The 17,280-nt window shown below is 43.4% G+C and overlaps 1 protein-coding gene across 2 annotated transcripts; it reads left to right on the forward strand.

The window, feature by feature from the left end:
- Positions 1-1,663: 1,663 nt before the first annotated feature.
- LOC116321914 (dual specificity protein phosphatase CDC14AB-like) lies at positions 1,664-17,093 on the forward strand. Of its 2 annotated transcripts, none has more exons than XM_039601772.1 (14): positions 1,664-2,106; positions 3,297-3,387; positions 6,914-6,989; positions 7,198-7,290; positions 7,380-7,459; positions 8,161-8,227; positions 11,372-11,434; positions 11,888-11,975; positions 12,585-12,815; positions 12,898-13,036; positions 13,810-14,026; positions 14,172-14,263; positions 16,077-16,214; positions 16,310-17,093. In XM_039601772.1, the coding sequence occupies exons 1-14, from the start codon at positions 2,061-2,063 to the stop codon at positions 16,356-16,358; spliced, it is 1,470 nt and encodes a 489-aa protein (XP_039457706.1). In that variant the 5' UTR covers positions 1,664-2,060; the 3' UTR covers positions 16,359-17,093. The 2 variants fall into 2 exon arrangements, with proteins under 2 accessions (XP_039457706.1, XP_039457707.1); XM_039601773.1 differs by having other exon boundaries at positions 11,888-11,960.
- The last annotated feature ends 187 nt before the right edge of the window (positions 17,094-17,280 follow it).

Genomic DNA, 17,280 nt, shown 5'->3' on the forward strand with positions numbered 1-17,280 from the left:
CATCAGTATCATGATAAATCATCCTCAGTGCTTCACCTTGATGGAGCCGTCCTCGGCTGTGAACCTGTTCACCTGCCCCTGTCCCTCCAACCTTCCTCCAGGTAATCTGATGTCTAATTGGCTAACTGGAGCAGATTAAGCTAAGACCAGGAATAGGACTGCACACACACACACACACACACACACACACACAGGTGTGCATGTGGCTTTCTGAGTTAGTGTTAGACAGGATGTAAGGTCAGTGTAGCATCACAAACATGAACAAAGCCATCAAGGAGGAAACACTCTCCTCTCGTTTTCCTCACGTTATTAAAATTAGACTGAAATAAACTATGTTCAAGAACACGTGTGAAAGGGCGTGCCTCAGCTGACTCCATAGCTAAACTCGAATGTTACAAGTTCTTGAAAAAAGTAACACTGTGATGGAAATCTTTCTGTGGAAATGAAATGAGTCACGTGTTGAAACAAATCTCTTTCTGATGTCTGGCAAACAAACGAGTCCCGTTCTCAGGGTCTTCATTAGGACACTTTTGCTTATTGACACCCATACTTGTTTCTTTTGGGTAGAGGTGAGGGACAGACTTGAAGACCTTGTTTATACTACCAGTCAAAAGTTTGGACACACCTGAGGCTCCGGTTTCGCTCAGCTGGATGAGGAGGAGACCAGCCGGCCGCGGCCCTTTGTCCCTGTGTACCTCTCTCACTTTCCTGTCAGTTTTCACTGCATCTGTCTAAAAAATCCAAAAATATTTTTTAAAAAAAGTTTGGATACACCTTCTCATGTGATGGTTTTTCTTTATTTTACCTTGTAGAAGACATCACAATGTGGAATTAAACAAAAAAGTCTGAAAACATGTTTTATATTTCAGATTCTTCAAAGCTTTGGCTGTCCCGTCCTCACCTTACTTCTTCAGATCTCTCGCTCTCATTCTCAGTCCTAGCACAGAAAGAGAGACACGTGGGAAAAGTGACATCTCATTAAAATGAAACAGAGTTTGTGTGAGGCTAATCCAACAGTAATGCAGTCTAATAGTGTGGAGATATTCCAGTCAGTGGTGGACTGACTGACAGGCACACTAACAGCGTGACAGCACTGTGCAGCATATGGAGCCCCTTTATAAATCAGTGCATGTAAACTGTAAGACGATCCCTGTATCTGTAGGAGCATTAGTCATTCTAAATATTTCTGTTTAATAACCAAACACTTGCACTAGAAAATGTTGTCGCTAAGTGATGCAAGTGCAGACTTAGCATGTGAAAGTCACAGTTCAGTCAGGCAGCTCAGACATTTGGCACTCAGGCTTTGGCTTTACACCTTTAGGTGATGGGAACAAACCACAGTGCACTCCTCCGTCAGACCCTAGTCCAGCTCTCATCATAGCACAAACACGCAATGTATGGAAGAGGGAGGCCACTCAGACACGGGGAGAGAAACGCCATTACCATAAATGATTAACACTTTGTGGTGTTACTTTTATAATGTTCACACTGATTGCCAAATACAAATAAACAAACGGTGCATTTTGTAGCAGCCTTGAAATATATACAAATATATATACACATTATATTAAAAAGGGGATTAGGGGAATATATTCAAGAACGGTTTAAGTCCAGCTCCAGCAGGCTTTGGCAGCACGGCCGGTGATGTGTGCGTGCGCGCGTTTATGTGACCATTGACTGAGCATGTGCGAGGCAGCAGAGAGATTATAGCTGCCATGACTCTGGGCTGTCTTGTATATCTGCTACTTGCTGGAATATTCGTTGTAGTTCAGGCATGGAGGAGCGGAAACTTCTAAGTTCAGGCGCAGTCCGTGGAGCGGAGCTGAGTGACTCGGTTTCGGGGGATTTTGGAGACTTTACGCATGCTGCTCATCAGCTGCGGGCCGGGAGACTTTAAAGTTGGATGCTTTTAATTTACAGAAATGACGGAAGTGAAATGATATTCTGTAGTGAACTCTTGATATTTTTGGAACATCTCAAGTGGTCTCACAACAGATAACCAAGAAGAGGACAAACTCACTCTGTGACAGACTGTGACGCGACCATTCACACTGTAACAAATGGCAGATGGATATGAGCAGGCCAGCTCGTCAGAATTTATTAAAGGTAAGTTTAACATCAGTCCTGGGATGTAATACTGCATAATGGTTTTCTATAAGAAACTATAGCCTGCAATATTTCCATGTGTGTGACTGATAGCGTGCGTGGACAGACGTAAATACACAGGACTGAACTGCTTGTTCATTTTGGCTCATTTGTTCTTTCAAACAAAGCTAAAACAATATGATTCACTGTGAGTTACACTGACCATGATCTCCAGTCTCCATCATGGGGGATACTTACCCACTAACGAAATAAGAGATTAGGGAATTTCTGATTATTTTGTATTCTTTAGGTTTTTCATCAGCACTGTGGAGACACTGTGGAGACACAGTGTGGACAATAACAATAACTCTTGACAGGACTTTGGGGGCAGCTGGTTGGCCTTTGGCCTGGAGGATGCTTCAGTATGGAAACGATTATGGGCTGGATCGTTTTTAGCTGTCTCTGCTATAATTAATATGATATACTAATAAACTGTAACTGGAATAGCTCTGCATTAAGACTGTAAAAAGAATCCTGGTAAAGTGAGTCCATGCATGTTCAGGTCAGCTTCACTGCTCGTCTCCAGGAATAAGCTTCACTCATCACCACCAAGTTTTTTTCTTTTCAGCTATCACTGCAGAACTTGTTTTTCAGTTTTACTGAAGCAGCCTAATCTGGTGAAATTAATCTGCCCACTTATGAGTACATGTAAACTATATGTAGCTGAAATGTTGAAACTTACAGGCTAACAGTTGGGGCAGGTTGTAGCCCAGTGTCCCACAGCTCATTCACTCATAGAGTCGTATAATAATATAGTTTAGTTAAAGAAAAGAATTGCAAAGTTTATTAAGTTTATAAAGCCACGACCCATTGTTCTCTAATCTGGTAAAAAGAAGCATTTCAGTAGTGCGAGGATTAAGTTTGTCTAAATCAGGTTAAGTAACCAGCACCAGTGTGTCATGTAAGGACAGGAGATTTGGGTCCTGCCTTGGTTTCAACAGCAGTTAATGAGGGGAACTGATCCTGTGCTGTAACTAAGACACCAAAAATACCTCGATACAGTCAGCAGCTCGGTGTGATTGGAACAAGAGAGCGTTATCACTCTGTATCCTTGACCTGAAGCCAGGACTGTCTGTGAGGCTGACTGTAAAACCCATCAATAACGTAACCTGTGTGTGTGTGTGTGTGTGTGTGTGTGCTGTACACCACAGACCGCCTGTACTTTGCCACTCTGCGGGTCAAACCTAAGAATACAGCCAACACACACTTCTTCAGCACAGATGAGGAGTTCGTATATGAAAGGTAAGCTGCAGCCGGGCACTGTAATCTAGTCTGATCCCCAATTATGACGCACCGCCGTATTACATACATTTAAAGTGAGTCCGGATATTATAATTCATATGCTGATATTTTAGTTGGTGTTGTTCTTGGGTTTAGCTGAATATTAATTTAACAAAATACTTTTTGTACCACGTAAAAGTAAACTCATGACTTTCTATAACAGCAACAAGCATAAAATATTCAAAGTGACTCAAACACTGATCGTTTCATGTAATCTGTCCAGTATATCTGCAGAGATCTGCAGAGATCTGGTCTCTGTGGCCGAGACGGCTAAAACTGCCTGAAGGACGTCTACAGCTTCTTCAGTTCTTTGGGGTGTCTCGTACTGTTTTACAGTAAAAAGTGTAGTGTGTGAAGCACGCTTCCTTATGATTCTGCTAATTAGCTGTAGCTAATTATGTCAGCTGAGCTGGTCTGAGAGACACATGGAGCTGAAGGTTCAGTGACTTCTTCAGAGCCAAGAATCCTTTTCCTGGGACCGACGGGTCAGCCTGCAGATTCACTCAACAAACACATGATTGACTGGAAAGTGAAAAACGCTGTGATGTCATTGCCACTGAAAGTCATCCATGTTAACAGATTCTGCTCTTGCTCACTGTCAGCACACACTCATTCAAATCATTTCTCTCTGATGCCTCTTTTGTAACAGATTCACTTTGTTCGCCTCCATTTTTGTTGTTTGATGTCCTTTGATCTTACCTCATTAATATTCCACCTGTTCATTTTAGAGAGACAAGCCTTTTGACTGACACAGTCATGTTCCTGTCCTTCCTTGACTTCTCATTACTGCTCTCTGATTACTGTTATACTGTTATAAGAAGTCCACTGCTCCACCCGGAGGGATGGTGTCACAGCAACAAGGTTCCTGGTTCAAACCACGACTATGGCCTTTCTAGTTGGAGTTTACACACTTTCCCTGGTACATAGTCCAAAGACATGCATGTTCATTCACGTTAGGTTAACTGGTGATTTAGTTTAGTCCAGTTTTATTTGTATAACATCAGTTACCTCCAGGCCTTTTGTAGGTAAACATCCTACAATATTAGAGAGAAAACTTGAATTGGACAATTCCCAACAAGCAGGGATGGAAACAGTGGGACGGTAAAGCTTCTAATAGGGTTGGGGAGACCCTCAAAGAACTTCCTTACAGTGTCCTCAGTTGAAATCAGCAGCACATGCCATGCCGCCTGTATGTGAGCAGGAAGCTGCTTCCTCTCAGGACAGCTGCTCTGGCCACAACAAAGACTATCAGAACCTGCCCTGATGAAGCCTTACAGCAGCTGCAGGACTGTCCCCACATGACCAGGACATTTTGGAACATCCAGACCTGGAGGTGTACTGTGTTAGCTGGTCTATCCCAACCACAAGCCCTGGATGACCAGGGAAGTCCACTGGCTGCCTTCAGATTTAGTGACAGGGTACGCTACAACGCCAAATCACACTACAGGTGGAAGATCACCTGGCAACAACAGCAGGCAGGTGTGGCAGGGAGTACAGCACATCACCGAGTACAGGAGCAGCCACAGAGCTGCCCAAGGTGATACTTCACTAGCAGAGCAGTTGAATCACTCCTTGTTTTGAAGTGCAGTCACCAGAGGCATGTATCCCACATCAATAAGTCCATCCTCACTGTGGAGGAGTGTGACATGAGACGCTTGGTGCACGCCATCAACCCTCTAACAGTAACAGCTCATACGTCAGTAAAGAAGACATGAGGTCCACATACTTCTGGAGAATGCACTTTCATCTAACCCATGTGCTCTATCTTGTTGATACATTTGCACTGTTTTTACGGCTTTCCCATGAAAATGTCTGTTGGTGTATCTCCCCAGATGTTGTCAGTACTGTTGCACACGTTTAAGGTGAAAATGGCACACCAGTGTGACTGATGTCATGCAGTGTTTGCCATAAATCCCTGTGAATCATCAGGGCACAGCGGCTGATCTGGTCCTGGCCTATATCTGACTCTATGGTCATAACCCCTGACTGAGCACGCACGAGGAGAAGGTCCTTTCTAAGGCTTCACTCAGATGAGTTATGGTTCCTTAAATGATCTGCATTTACTTTAGAAAATAAAATTGTTTTTGAGAAAATGATTACAAGTTTTAATTATACACCATTTATACACTGATGAGCGTGCTGACAGATCAGACGTGAAACAGTCTTGGCATAATGTTCCATCCTGCCGTCTGGCAGGAGGTTCAGGCTGCTGAGGTCCCGAACGAATAGACTCAAGGACAGCTTTTACAACAAGGCAATAGCCCTAGTCAATGCAAATAGCTAAACTTGACTGGCTACCTACCTGGACTTACCGTTAACAACGGTAAAAACAGTAATAATAATAATAATATTTATATTTATAACAAGGTGCAATAATAATTAATGTGCAATAATAACAGTAATACAAATACACTTCTTCTTCTTCTTCTTTTAACTAAGTTATTATACTGTGTTGTGTTGTTTGTGTTATGTTGTGATGATCGTGATCGTGTCATGTTGTGTTGTGTTACATGGTTGGTTGTTGCCGACGTAGGACAGTTTTCCAATTTCATTGTACTAGTGTACTATGTATGACTGTGCAATGACAATAAAGAGTTATCTTATCTTATCTTATCTTATCTTATATGTGCTCTGCAAATTCCACCTTCACACTGTGGATGTTCTGCTGTGGAGCTACAGGCCACCACAGTACACAGGCCTGGGTGGAAACTGCTTGTTTCCAGCATTTCTTGACCTCTCAGAACTTTTTAGGAACTCTAGAAAGTTCCTGATGCTCAACTCTGAGCATCACGGGGTATATCACAGTTTCAGTGTGTCTGTCACATAGTGGGTGTTTGAGCTGTGTCCTCATGATTAACCGGGTAGGTGGTCTATGGGTAAACCTGAGATGGCCACATGATTATGATCCCATGCGCTTCCAGTCGATTTCTTTTGTGCCAAAATCATTTTCAAATGTGCATATTTTTTTAAACTTGGAGCTTTCAGTGCTTGTTTGACAGTCTTTGAAATTCTCTTCCTGTCATTTGTGCTGTTGGCCGACTTCTGTTGGTAGATACTGAACAGCAGTGATGATGTGTAATCTGGTATCCAATGCTGTGGTATTAGGAAAATGATTTTATAGAACCTGATGGATGTGTTCTGCCTTAGCAGTGGACAGTGCTGACTTGCACCACTGCTTGTCTGTCATGTAAAGAGCCAGTTTTGATAATAGTTTTATTTTCTGCAGCAGACAAACTGCCGGGATTTGAGTTTGGTTTCATTAAGTGACTCCAAGCTGCGAGGTTCCTCTGCCTGTCTGCGTCTGCATTGTGTGGGTGGAAACATCCAGATAAATGTCCCAAGGTTTTCTAACGGAGCATTTTATTATAACGAGATGAATGTCACTGACTTCACCTGTCAGTGGTTTTAGTTTTGTGGCTGATTTGTGTGTGTGTTGTTTTTGTGTTGTGAAGCTTCTATTTGACATCTCTCTCACTGTGTGTTGCAGTTTTTATGCAGACTTTGGGCCCCTCAACCTGGCCATGCTGTACAGATATTGCTGGAAACTCAACAAGAAGCTGAAGGTAATGCAGATGAAGGTCTGTAGGTCAGACTCGGGGCTGCGCTCATTGCTTTGCTGTATGGAGATATCATTTAGAAAATGTGTTACACTCTTATTTTGAAAGGTCTTTGCTCTGATGATATGTATGCACTCCTCTGACAGTGGACGCTTATTTTAAATGTAATAATGCACATGTGCTGTTTTCACTGATTATCATTATTGTTTTATAGTCTTTCACAATGTCTAGAAAGAGACTGGTCCACTACACCAGCTATGACCAGAAGAAGAGAGCCAATGCTGCTGTTCTCATTGGTGCCTATGCTGTAAATATCATTTCATTTGTCCATCACATCCTCTGATTGCCCGTCTGTCTGTCCATTATTAGTTATGTAGTTTAACCTCTGCCCTGTAGGTGATCTATTTGAAGAGAAGCCCAGAAGATGCCTACAGGACTCTGATAACAGGAAACAACACAGGCTACATGCCGTTTAGGTACAGGCGGCTGCTTTCTATGAAACAGCACTTCATGCCGGTGCTATTGTCATTACATTTACTGAGACACTATTCTTCTCTGTGTCTGTTAAATCTAGCTTAGCTTAGCTTAGCATAAAGACTGGAAGCAGGAGTAACAAGAAGAAACTCCACCTAGCTGGAAATTATTTGCCGACCTTGGCATGAATGTTTCAGGAAGTCAGGAAACCTCATCAAACCCACGTTTTTAAGCTTGGGATGGGAACATTTTCCTGTATTATTGTGATTTGGCACTATATAAATAAAACTGAGTTCAGAAATTTGAATGAATTTTTAACAGTTTTTGAGCTCTTAGTGAGCTTTAGAGGTGCCAGTGGGTTGATTTTATTCATCTGGACTGAGGTAAGAACGTGGTTTCCCCCATTCCCAGTCCTGAGCTCAGCTCAGCTAAACAGGTGCTGCTTAGTTTTTACACTCTTAGTGAGACAGTTTTCATTATTGTCATGGTCAGTTTATTTACATTGCAAACAAGTCTGAGACCATAACAGTAGACATATGATCTGTACCCTATCCTATTGTAAAAGCTTTTATTTATAACTACATTACTATTACTGTATTTCTTCCACTCTGTGTGTGTGTGTGTGTGTGTGTGTGTGTGTGTGTGTGTGTGTGTGTGTGTGTGTGTGTGTGTGTGTGCGTGTGTGTGCGTGTGTGTGCCACAGAGATGCAGCGGTCGGAGAGTGCTCATTTAACCTCACTGTCCTAGATTGCTTACAAGGAATCCACAAGGTAGCAACAAGCACGTCTAACATAGATGATTTTAGTAAAATTAAAATGACACTTATTAACTTTCATTTTGGTCATACCTCATTATTTTGTCAAGTTTAATGCAAAAACTCCTGTTTGAGCCACATTTGACATTGAACTCCTCTTATTCTGTAACACCAGTAATTAAATTCAGTTTTATTTATAGCACCAATTCTAAGCAACAGTTACTTCAAGATACTTTAACTTATAAGGTAAAGATCCTACAGCACTGCAAAGAAACCCCAACAGTCACATGAGACACTAGGAGTATACATTTGGCAACAGTGGGAAGGAAAAACTCCCTTTCAACAGGAAGAAACCTCCGGCAGAACCAGATTTAAAGAGGCACCAATCCACTGTGACAGGTGCTTGAGAGATAAGAGAAGAGAGCAGAGAGAACTACAACGGAGTTAAATAATTACTAATGATTAAATACTTCAGTGATGTACAAACACAGAGGAATTGAAAACAAACGACTAAAGAAGAAATAGTCAGTGCATCAACCTGTCTTTTAGACCCCATTCCTACAAAACTGCTCAAAGAAGTCCTGCCATTAATTAATGCTTCAATCTTAAATATGATCAACCTATCTCTAATAATCGGCTATGTACCACAGGCCTTCAAGCTGGCTGTAGTTAAACCTTTACTTAAAAAGCCATCTCTAGACCCAGCTGTCTTAGCTAATTATAGGCCAATCTCCAACCTTCCTTTCATATCAAACATCCTTGAAAGAGTAGTTGTCAAACAGCTAACAGATCATCTGCAGAGGAATGGCTTATTTGAAGAGTTTCAGTCAGGTTTCAGAGCTCATCACAGCACAGAAACAGCTTTAGTGAAGGTTATAAATGATCTTCTTATGGCCTCTGACAGTGGACTCATCTCTGTGCTTGTCCTGCTAGACCTCAGTGCAGCGTTCGATACTGTCGACCATAATATCCTATTAGAGCGATTAGAACATGCTGTAGGTATTACAGGTACTGCGCTGCAGTGGTTTGTATCATATCTATCTAATAGACTCCAGTTTGTACAAGTAAATGGAGAGTCCTCTTCACACACTAAGGTCAGTTATGGAGTTCCACAGGGTTCAGTGCTAGGACCAATTCTATTTACATTATACATGCTTCCCTTAGGCAGCATCATTAGAAGACATAGCATAAATTTTCACTGCTATGCAGATGACACACAGCTCTATCTGTCCATGAAGCCAGGTAACACACACCAATTAGTTAAACTGCAGGAATGTCTTAAAGACATAAAGACCTGGATGGCCGCTAACTTTCTGCTTCTTAATTCAGATCAAACTGAGGTTATTGTACTCGGCCCTGAAAATCTTAGAAATATGGTATCTAAGCAGATTCTTACTCTGGATGGCATTACCTTGGCCTCCAGTAACACTGTGAGGAACCTTTGAGTCATTTTTGACCAGGACATGTCCTTCAATGCACATATTAAACAAATATGTAAGACTGCTTTCTTCCATTTGTGCAACATCTCTAAAGTTAGAAATATCCTGTCTCAGAGTGATGCTGAAAACTAGTTCATGCATTTATTACTTCCAGGCTGGACTACTGTAATTCTTTATTATCAGGATGTCCTAAAAACTTGCTGAAAAGCCTTCAGCTGATCCAGAATGCTGCAGCAAGAGTCCTGACAGGGACTAGAAAGAGAGAGCAGATTTCTCCTGTTTTGGCTTCCCTTCATTGGCTTCCTGTTAAATCCAGAATTCAAAATCCTGCTTCTCACATACAAGGTCTTAAATAATCAGGCCCCATCATATCTTAATGACCTTGTAGTACCATATCACCCTATTAGAGCACTTCGCTCTCACACTGCAGGCCTACTTGTTGTTCCTAGAGTATTTAAAAGTAGAATGGGAGGCAGAGCCTTCAGTTCAGAGCCCCCTTCATGGGGGATTCCCATGATGCACTGGGTGTTTCTTCTTCACTCACTATAGCTGTGTACCAAAACGTCGGCTGCATCCTTCGGAGGACCCGGCCTTCGCGGGTCTCACGTGGGCCGGGTCCTTCGAAGACCGAGAAGGCCGGAAGTGCGAGGCTGTGAAATGGGACGGTCTAGCCTTCAGATCTGCGTCACCGCTGTCTTGGTGGAGTTTAATAAACTCGTCCGTTTGCTCCTTGCTATCTAAAATATAACAGGACACTGGAGTAAATTCTTGACCGTCTCACACTTCTGTTTAATCAGTTTTCTGTTTGACATTTATTCAGCTGTGTGAAAATCCCGGAGGAACCCACCCGATGGATTAATAAAGTTTTATTTAATCCAATAACTTTGATCTCAGCCAACCCGATTTACTCCGGAACAAATAAAACACCGAAAAAAGGGAAACAATTACATTTTAAGTTATCCGAGTGACTTATATATCATGTTTAACCTGAGTAGCGAAAGAGCGGGGGTCTGAAAACGATGAAGCCGGGAGTCCACTGCTCTCGCCGGCTCGAGTGACCATTGAACCTCCCGGCTTGCTCTCGAGCGGGTGGGTAACAGACGTCTCCGAAAACGTCGGCGCACTTTTGCAAATATGCGATGTCTTGATAAACCAAGCAGATATTTGATGTTTACACAGCTACTTTCTCGCCTGAAAATATGTTAAAAGTTTATTTTGTGACCCAGAAAGATTAATAAGACTAATTTTAAAACTTAGTAGCGGCCGCCATTGCCGGAAACTGGAGTTTGGCTGGGCCGCGCTATGAATTCTGGGATATGGTGGGCCACGAAGGACACACCCGACCCATCCTTCAAATCTGGGGAAATGAAGGACGCATTTGTCGGCCGCAATTGAAGGAGTCGACGAAATGGGACAGCAATGAACATGTGTTTCTGTTAAAAGCGAGTTTTTCCTTCTCACTGTCACCAATGTGCCTGCTCATAGGGGGTTGTCTGATTGTTGGACTTCCTCTGTATAACTGTAGGGTCTTTACGGTACAATATTAACTGCCCTGAGGTGACCTTTGTTGTGATTTGGTGCTAAAAAAAATGAATTGAACTGAATCTGTGAAAACAATGCAGATCACTATAACACTAAACATTTCAGCCCTTTGGGGGGGGTTGTATGCTCTGAGTGCTTTTGTTTTGAAAATCTTTTTCTGCTCTGCTTTTCCTCTGCAGGCATTACAACATGGTTTCCTGGATTTTGAAAGGTTCAGTGCAGAAGAATATGAACATTATGAGGTAACAGACTGCAGAGTGCTGACTGTTCCACAGGTCTATATCAATGAAAACAGGACCAGGATAAATACAGTGAGAAATAAATAATGTACGGTTGTTATTCATCTAATTTATTTGCAGTGCTGTTAGTAACACAGTCAGGGCCAACCAATGGCTCCTACGGTGCAGGTGCAGGTCTGCCTTGGTGGACACTGTATTTCCTCAGTGTCTCAGTTAGATTGATCCATGACTCATCCTGTCCAAGTGATAGACAGTCAGTGATAATAAAAGTCAGCTCACCTGTGTCCACTGCAACAAAACTGATTTCCAATGAAAGGTAAAAGCCCCCCAAAACAGACCGTATGTCTTCATTACTGCAGTGGTGGTATAATTAAGGTGTTCTGGATCCAGTGTTTCAAAATGATATGTTGCTAACCTCTATCACCGCTTTTCTTTCCTTTCTTTTTGTGCTTTTAGCGAGTTGAAAATGGAGATATGAACTGGATCATTCCGGGAAAAATCCTGGCGTTCAGTAGCCCTCATTCTTGTGGTAAGATAGAAAATGGTGAGTCAGAATCTCAAAGCTAAAAGCTAAAAGGTTTCAGTGCTCGTGTTGCTTGGTCTGACAGAAGGCCTGTGCAGCCCCCTCTGCCTGCACGTCCTGACACAGCTGAGAAGAGCTAACCTTACCCTGCTGTCCTCTGATGCCGTGTATTGTTTTCTGCTCAGCGCTGTCATGTGTGAGGTGTCATGTTGTTACGGCTGGATTAGATGAGCCTGAACCCTGCAGTGGCTCGGGGTTTCCCACGATGCACTCATGCTTCTTCTTCACTCAGCTCTTTTCTCTTTCTGTGTATTTACACACCACTTTGCACGTAGTTATTATTCATCTCTGGCTCTCTTCCAGTCCATCTCTTGTCCTGTTGTCGTCCCCTCACCCTGAGCCAGATGTGGCAGATTGCTTCCCTTAGCCTTGTTCGTGCTAAAAGGGAGTTTTTCTTTCCCACTGTCACCAGGTGCTTGGGGCCGTTCGATTGCTGGGGTTTTCTCTGTATTAATGTCTTTACCTTACAATATAAATCAGTTGGCACTATATAATCTTACATTTGCATTAAAAAACAGACCCACGCTGATTGAAATGAACGATGTAAGTTGTTGTTGATTCTGTCTCCAGGTTATCCCCTTCACACACCCGAGGCATACTTCTCATACTTTTGCCAAAATGACATAACGACCGTGGTTCGTCTGAACAGGAAGTTGTATGATGGCAGGCGGTTTGAGGATGCAGGATTTGAGCACCACGACCTCTTCTTTCTTGATGGGACCACGCCCTCTGACCTCATCATCAGACGCTTTCTGCATGTGTGTGAAAGTACAGACGGGGCAGTGGCAGTGCACTGTAAAGGTAGGACTGCAAGTGTTTATGTGTGTTTAATTGATGTCTTTTATCTTAACTTTGTGTCTTTAAACACTCCATCCATTTACAGCTGGATTAGGCCGCACGGGCACTCTGATTGGCTGCTACCTGATGAAGCACTTCCGGTTTACTGCAGCTGAGGCGATTGCTTGGATCAGAATTTGCAGACCTGGATCTATCATCGGGCCACAGCAAAACTTCTTAGAAGAGTGAGTTTGTGCCTCAGCTGTGATCGCCCAACCCAAACGGTCCGATTTCTGTGACTCCAAAGGTATCGACGGCATCAGTCGATACCTTTAATGAGACGATCATTAAACTTTAGTGCCATTCATGAAAGTACAGGAGTAATGCTTTCCAAATGATGTGCACACAGACAAGTGCACGTCTGCAACACTTAATTAGGATAATGTGCCCTGTCACAAAGCACAAGTAGATCAGGAAGGGTCTGAGGTGTCACTGTGGCCTCCAACTTCTCCAGATGTCAATCTCATCAAGCATCTGTGAGATGTGCTGGACAAACAAGGCCCGTCTGTCCTTAGGCTGTGGAATCTATTGCTGTTATCACACAAGATGTTTCTCCATGCTGAGGTCATGGTTGGAGCATGCTGGAAATGTAGTAAAAGTTAGAAGAGAAGCAAAAGGTGGAGGTCAGGGTGGGGCATTCCCCAGGGTGCCCATGTGCAGGTGGTGGTGGTGACTGTAGCTGCAGCAGTGGGAAACTGGTGGATGATGAATCAAATCTAATTTAAAAAAAAGCCTGAAAACTGTGTTACAGCTGCAGCTGGTTTCCCTGCCTGGTAACTCTCCTCAGCTCTGGACGCACACTTCCTCCTTATGTCACAGTAGTGCTCCGTTGCTAATGGCTACTAGCTTTGTGTGTCTACTTACACGCTAAACCAGGATGTTGAACGTTACACCTGCTGAACCTGCTAAACACGATATCATAGTTAGTTTGTGGCGTGTGTTTTATGTTTGTGTGCAGGAAGCAGCACAGTTTGTGGGTTCAGGGTGACGTGCATCGGTCTAAACAGAAGCTGGTCCAACAGAGACTGAGTCGGCAGCAGCAGCTGCAGCAACAGCAGCTTCACCGCTCTGACTCTGTGCAGGGAGGGAAACAGGGGCCAGTGTCCTCCCTGCTTTCCAGCATGGATGACCTGTCAATCAACACCGTCCTCTGCAGGTCATATAGCACGGATGAGGTCAGCGGTGTGACTTCATAGCATCAACGTGACCTTTTTTTAATGGTTACTGCAGAATTCAAACAGGCTACTGAGTTATAATCACAATGAGAACAATGTTGTGTTTTCACGCTTCTAATTGTGTCTTTCTTTCGTGCCTGTGCAGAATAACTGCAAAGAAGTCAGTCTGACACAGGGAGACAAACTCAGAGCACTGAAGGGAAAACGGCCACCGAGATCAGTGTCATCCTCCTCAAGGTACCAATTGCTGTAATTTAATTTATGGTTAATGGTTCTGGTTATTGTGGACAGTGCAAGAGACACATGTTGAGAACGGATTAGATCAAATGCTGGAAACAAAGTTTCTATTAACAAGGAGATATAATAGACACCAATATGGTTTTTTGTGGATGTCAGAAAACATAGAACGCTGCTTTCAAAGAACGCACGCTTTATGTTTGCACGCTGTCTAACAGACAGACTGGACTGAATGAAATCGTGCTGTGTCCTCATCTCTGCAGTGTACATGTTGTGTATAACCTGCTCTAGCTCATGAATCCTTTTTTGTGCGGGTGTGTCATCCCGTCTTTCTTCTTTGGTTAAACTGAAACCTAAATGCAACAAGAGACGTGTTACGTTCCCCCCGAAGGGGTCTAGGCGTGCGAGTGAGGGGACCAGTAACAAATGAGTCCAGAACAGAATGAAAGGAGAACAGACAGGTGCTTTTAGTAAATAAAATAGTCTTTATTATAAATAATCTTAACATGAAGAGCCGGCAACGCCGTTTGACCAATAACACTTAGAAAAAGGAAAAGGTTGCAACAACAAAGAACACAACCAAACACAAACTCCACACCACGAGGAGGCACTTCCAGGGGCCCACAAGCTCACCCTGTCACTAGCAGCGGCTAGCTTTACTGCTGCCGAGGCCCACAAGCCCACACTACTCACGTAAAGCAGCTATACTGCTTCCACAACTCCACACTTCGAGCAGGATAACCACACACCAAGCAAAGACACCAGAGAACACCACCCCTGCTCACAGCTCATCCCCAGCTTAAATAGCCTCAGAGGTGATTGCTGACTGGATTCAGGTGGCAAACGAGGCTAACCAAGAGCAGCTGTGTCCTGGGGAGAGAGGAGAGTGAGAGAGACGGGGTAGGAGTGGCAAGAGAGGAGGAGGCGGAGAAAAACACCACGCCCACACAAGGGCAGTTTCAGGAGGCCCAGCTAGGGCCGTAACAAGACGTTATTGTCTTTTGGCTACTTTAGTTAATTATGAGTGAGATTAAGGTTATGGAGGTTGTCAGAGTATTCCTTCTACTGCCTGACACTGTCCTCAGTTCAAGTCAGGCAGTCCTCCACCTTTACTGTACACAGTGTTGGTAGAGCACCACTTCCCCCTCCTGACGGTTTGCCAGAATCGCTTCAAGGCAGTCCGAATGTGTTTTCCCACGGCATTACTGAACTCCTCCTACACCCAAGTTTTTGCTGCAGCTGCGGCCTGAGCTGCGTTTCGATTGGCCTGCCAGCTGCCTTTGCTCTCCACCCTTGGCTGCCACCAGACACACAATCAGTAGATAATACCTCTGCTCATTACAGTTTTTGTTTTGGTCCCTGAATCCACGGCCCAAATATAGAAGATATATAAGATGCTGCCATAGCTCAAGAAACATTTTCTAAAAAGTAATACTTACAAATCGGGGATATGGGAGCTGTGGCAAAAAGAAACAAAAGTGAAGGATGACCATGAACCAAACTCACAACGTGCTTCAGGCTTCTCCTGTAAACTAACATCACTAAACTGCTAACCTGACACAACCAAACACTGGGCTACTTCCAAGGAGGTTAAATAGAGGTACCTCCAACACGTCAAAGTGTATTTGTACTTTATCTCTTGTACAGAGTACATGTGCAGATGTTGATTCCTGCAATGAGCGTAGAAATCATCAGAAGAATTTTTAGAGAAATTGTTCGTTGTGCTCATTTTTGTGAAGGTTTAGTATTTGCTCTTGGATAACATATACGTGTATACGAATACGTTATGACGTGTTCTTGTTTTCTGTTTCAGGTTAAACCTGTCCAAGACTTCACCCTGCTCCATCCTCCCTCCCCCCAAGCCCTCCAAAGTCCACCTTTCCCTCACCCCCTCTTCTACTAAAAGGCTGGTACGAAGTTCCTCTACCACCACTGCTCGACACATCAGGAGGTTGGTGTCTGTACCTTTGTTCCTTATTAGAAGAACATTATAATAACATCAAGAATAAAACTAATATAAAATGTGATGTGCTGATGTCTCCCCAGTCCCTTCAGCCTCAGTTTGTTCAGCACCAGGCCAGCACTGATTCACTGACTTCACACCTGGGACGTTCTGGTCTGGTCATGAATCAGCCCGGCTGATGATGGACTTGCTGAAAACTGGATCAGCTCTCTTGCAACGTTTGGTCGTTTAATAGGCCTTAATTCCTTTTTTAGCCCCAATAACTACTTTTCATTTTGACAGACAGAGCCAACAGTTTGTCACCACTTTAAGGGCTGATTAACTGGTCACGTGATCCATTCTGTGGTAAAAGGACTGACACCATAAATTATCACGTCTCTTGGGTATAGCAGGCAGGTAACTGTTAGAAACTGCTGCTGCATATTGCATATATAACATCTGCTAGATGCTGAATGTCCTGTTTTCACAATTATTTTGCTGGAAGCAAAAGACACGTGCAGGTGCAAAGACCAAACAACGCTAACAGGGGATAAAAGGTTGTGGCCAGAGGACAGAGTCAGATCATCACCAAGAGCAGTTTGGTGCTTCTGATAAACGGCTGCTGCCATTTGTCCATCCAAAGTTCAGAACCACAGGATGTAGACGGCCTGAAGCGCCTCAATGCATTAGCAAAGCGAAGGTTATCACATCTGCTGTGAATTCCTTCTAGAAACTTCAGCGCAGATTCAAATCATGGTTCTTCATGTTAACGGTGCACATAAATCACATTAGTGTCTCTTAACAGGATTCATCCCGCCACCTCAGTACACTCTGGAATGGTTTGATGAACATGGAAAAACTGCAGATACCCTCTATCTCAGTCTGAATGAGCAGCTGATCTACCAGAGTCACTCAGATCTGCACCTTCCCAATTTAAACTATCAGGACTTTTACGACTCGTTACCAACGTCTTGGTTGCAGAAACGCAGACCTTTAAAAGTCGTACCAAAATCCACAGGATCACAGGTTTATTGGCTGCACATGATGGACCTAGCATATTTGGCAAGTTGTTGCA

The sequence above is a fragment of the Oreochromis aureus genome, linkage group 18 (genome assembly GCF_013358895.1).
Source record: "Oreochromis aureus strain Israel breed Guangdong linkage group 18, ZZ_aureus, whole genome shotgun sequence".
Lineage (NCBI taxonomy): Eukaryota > Metazoa > Chordata > Actinopteri > Cichliformes > Cichlidae > Oreochromis > Oreochromis aureus.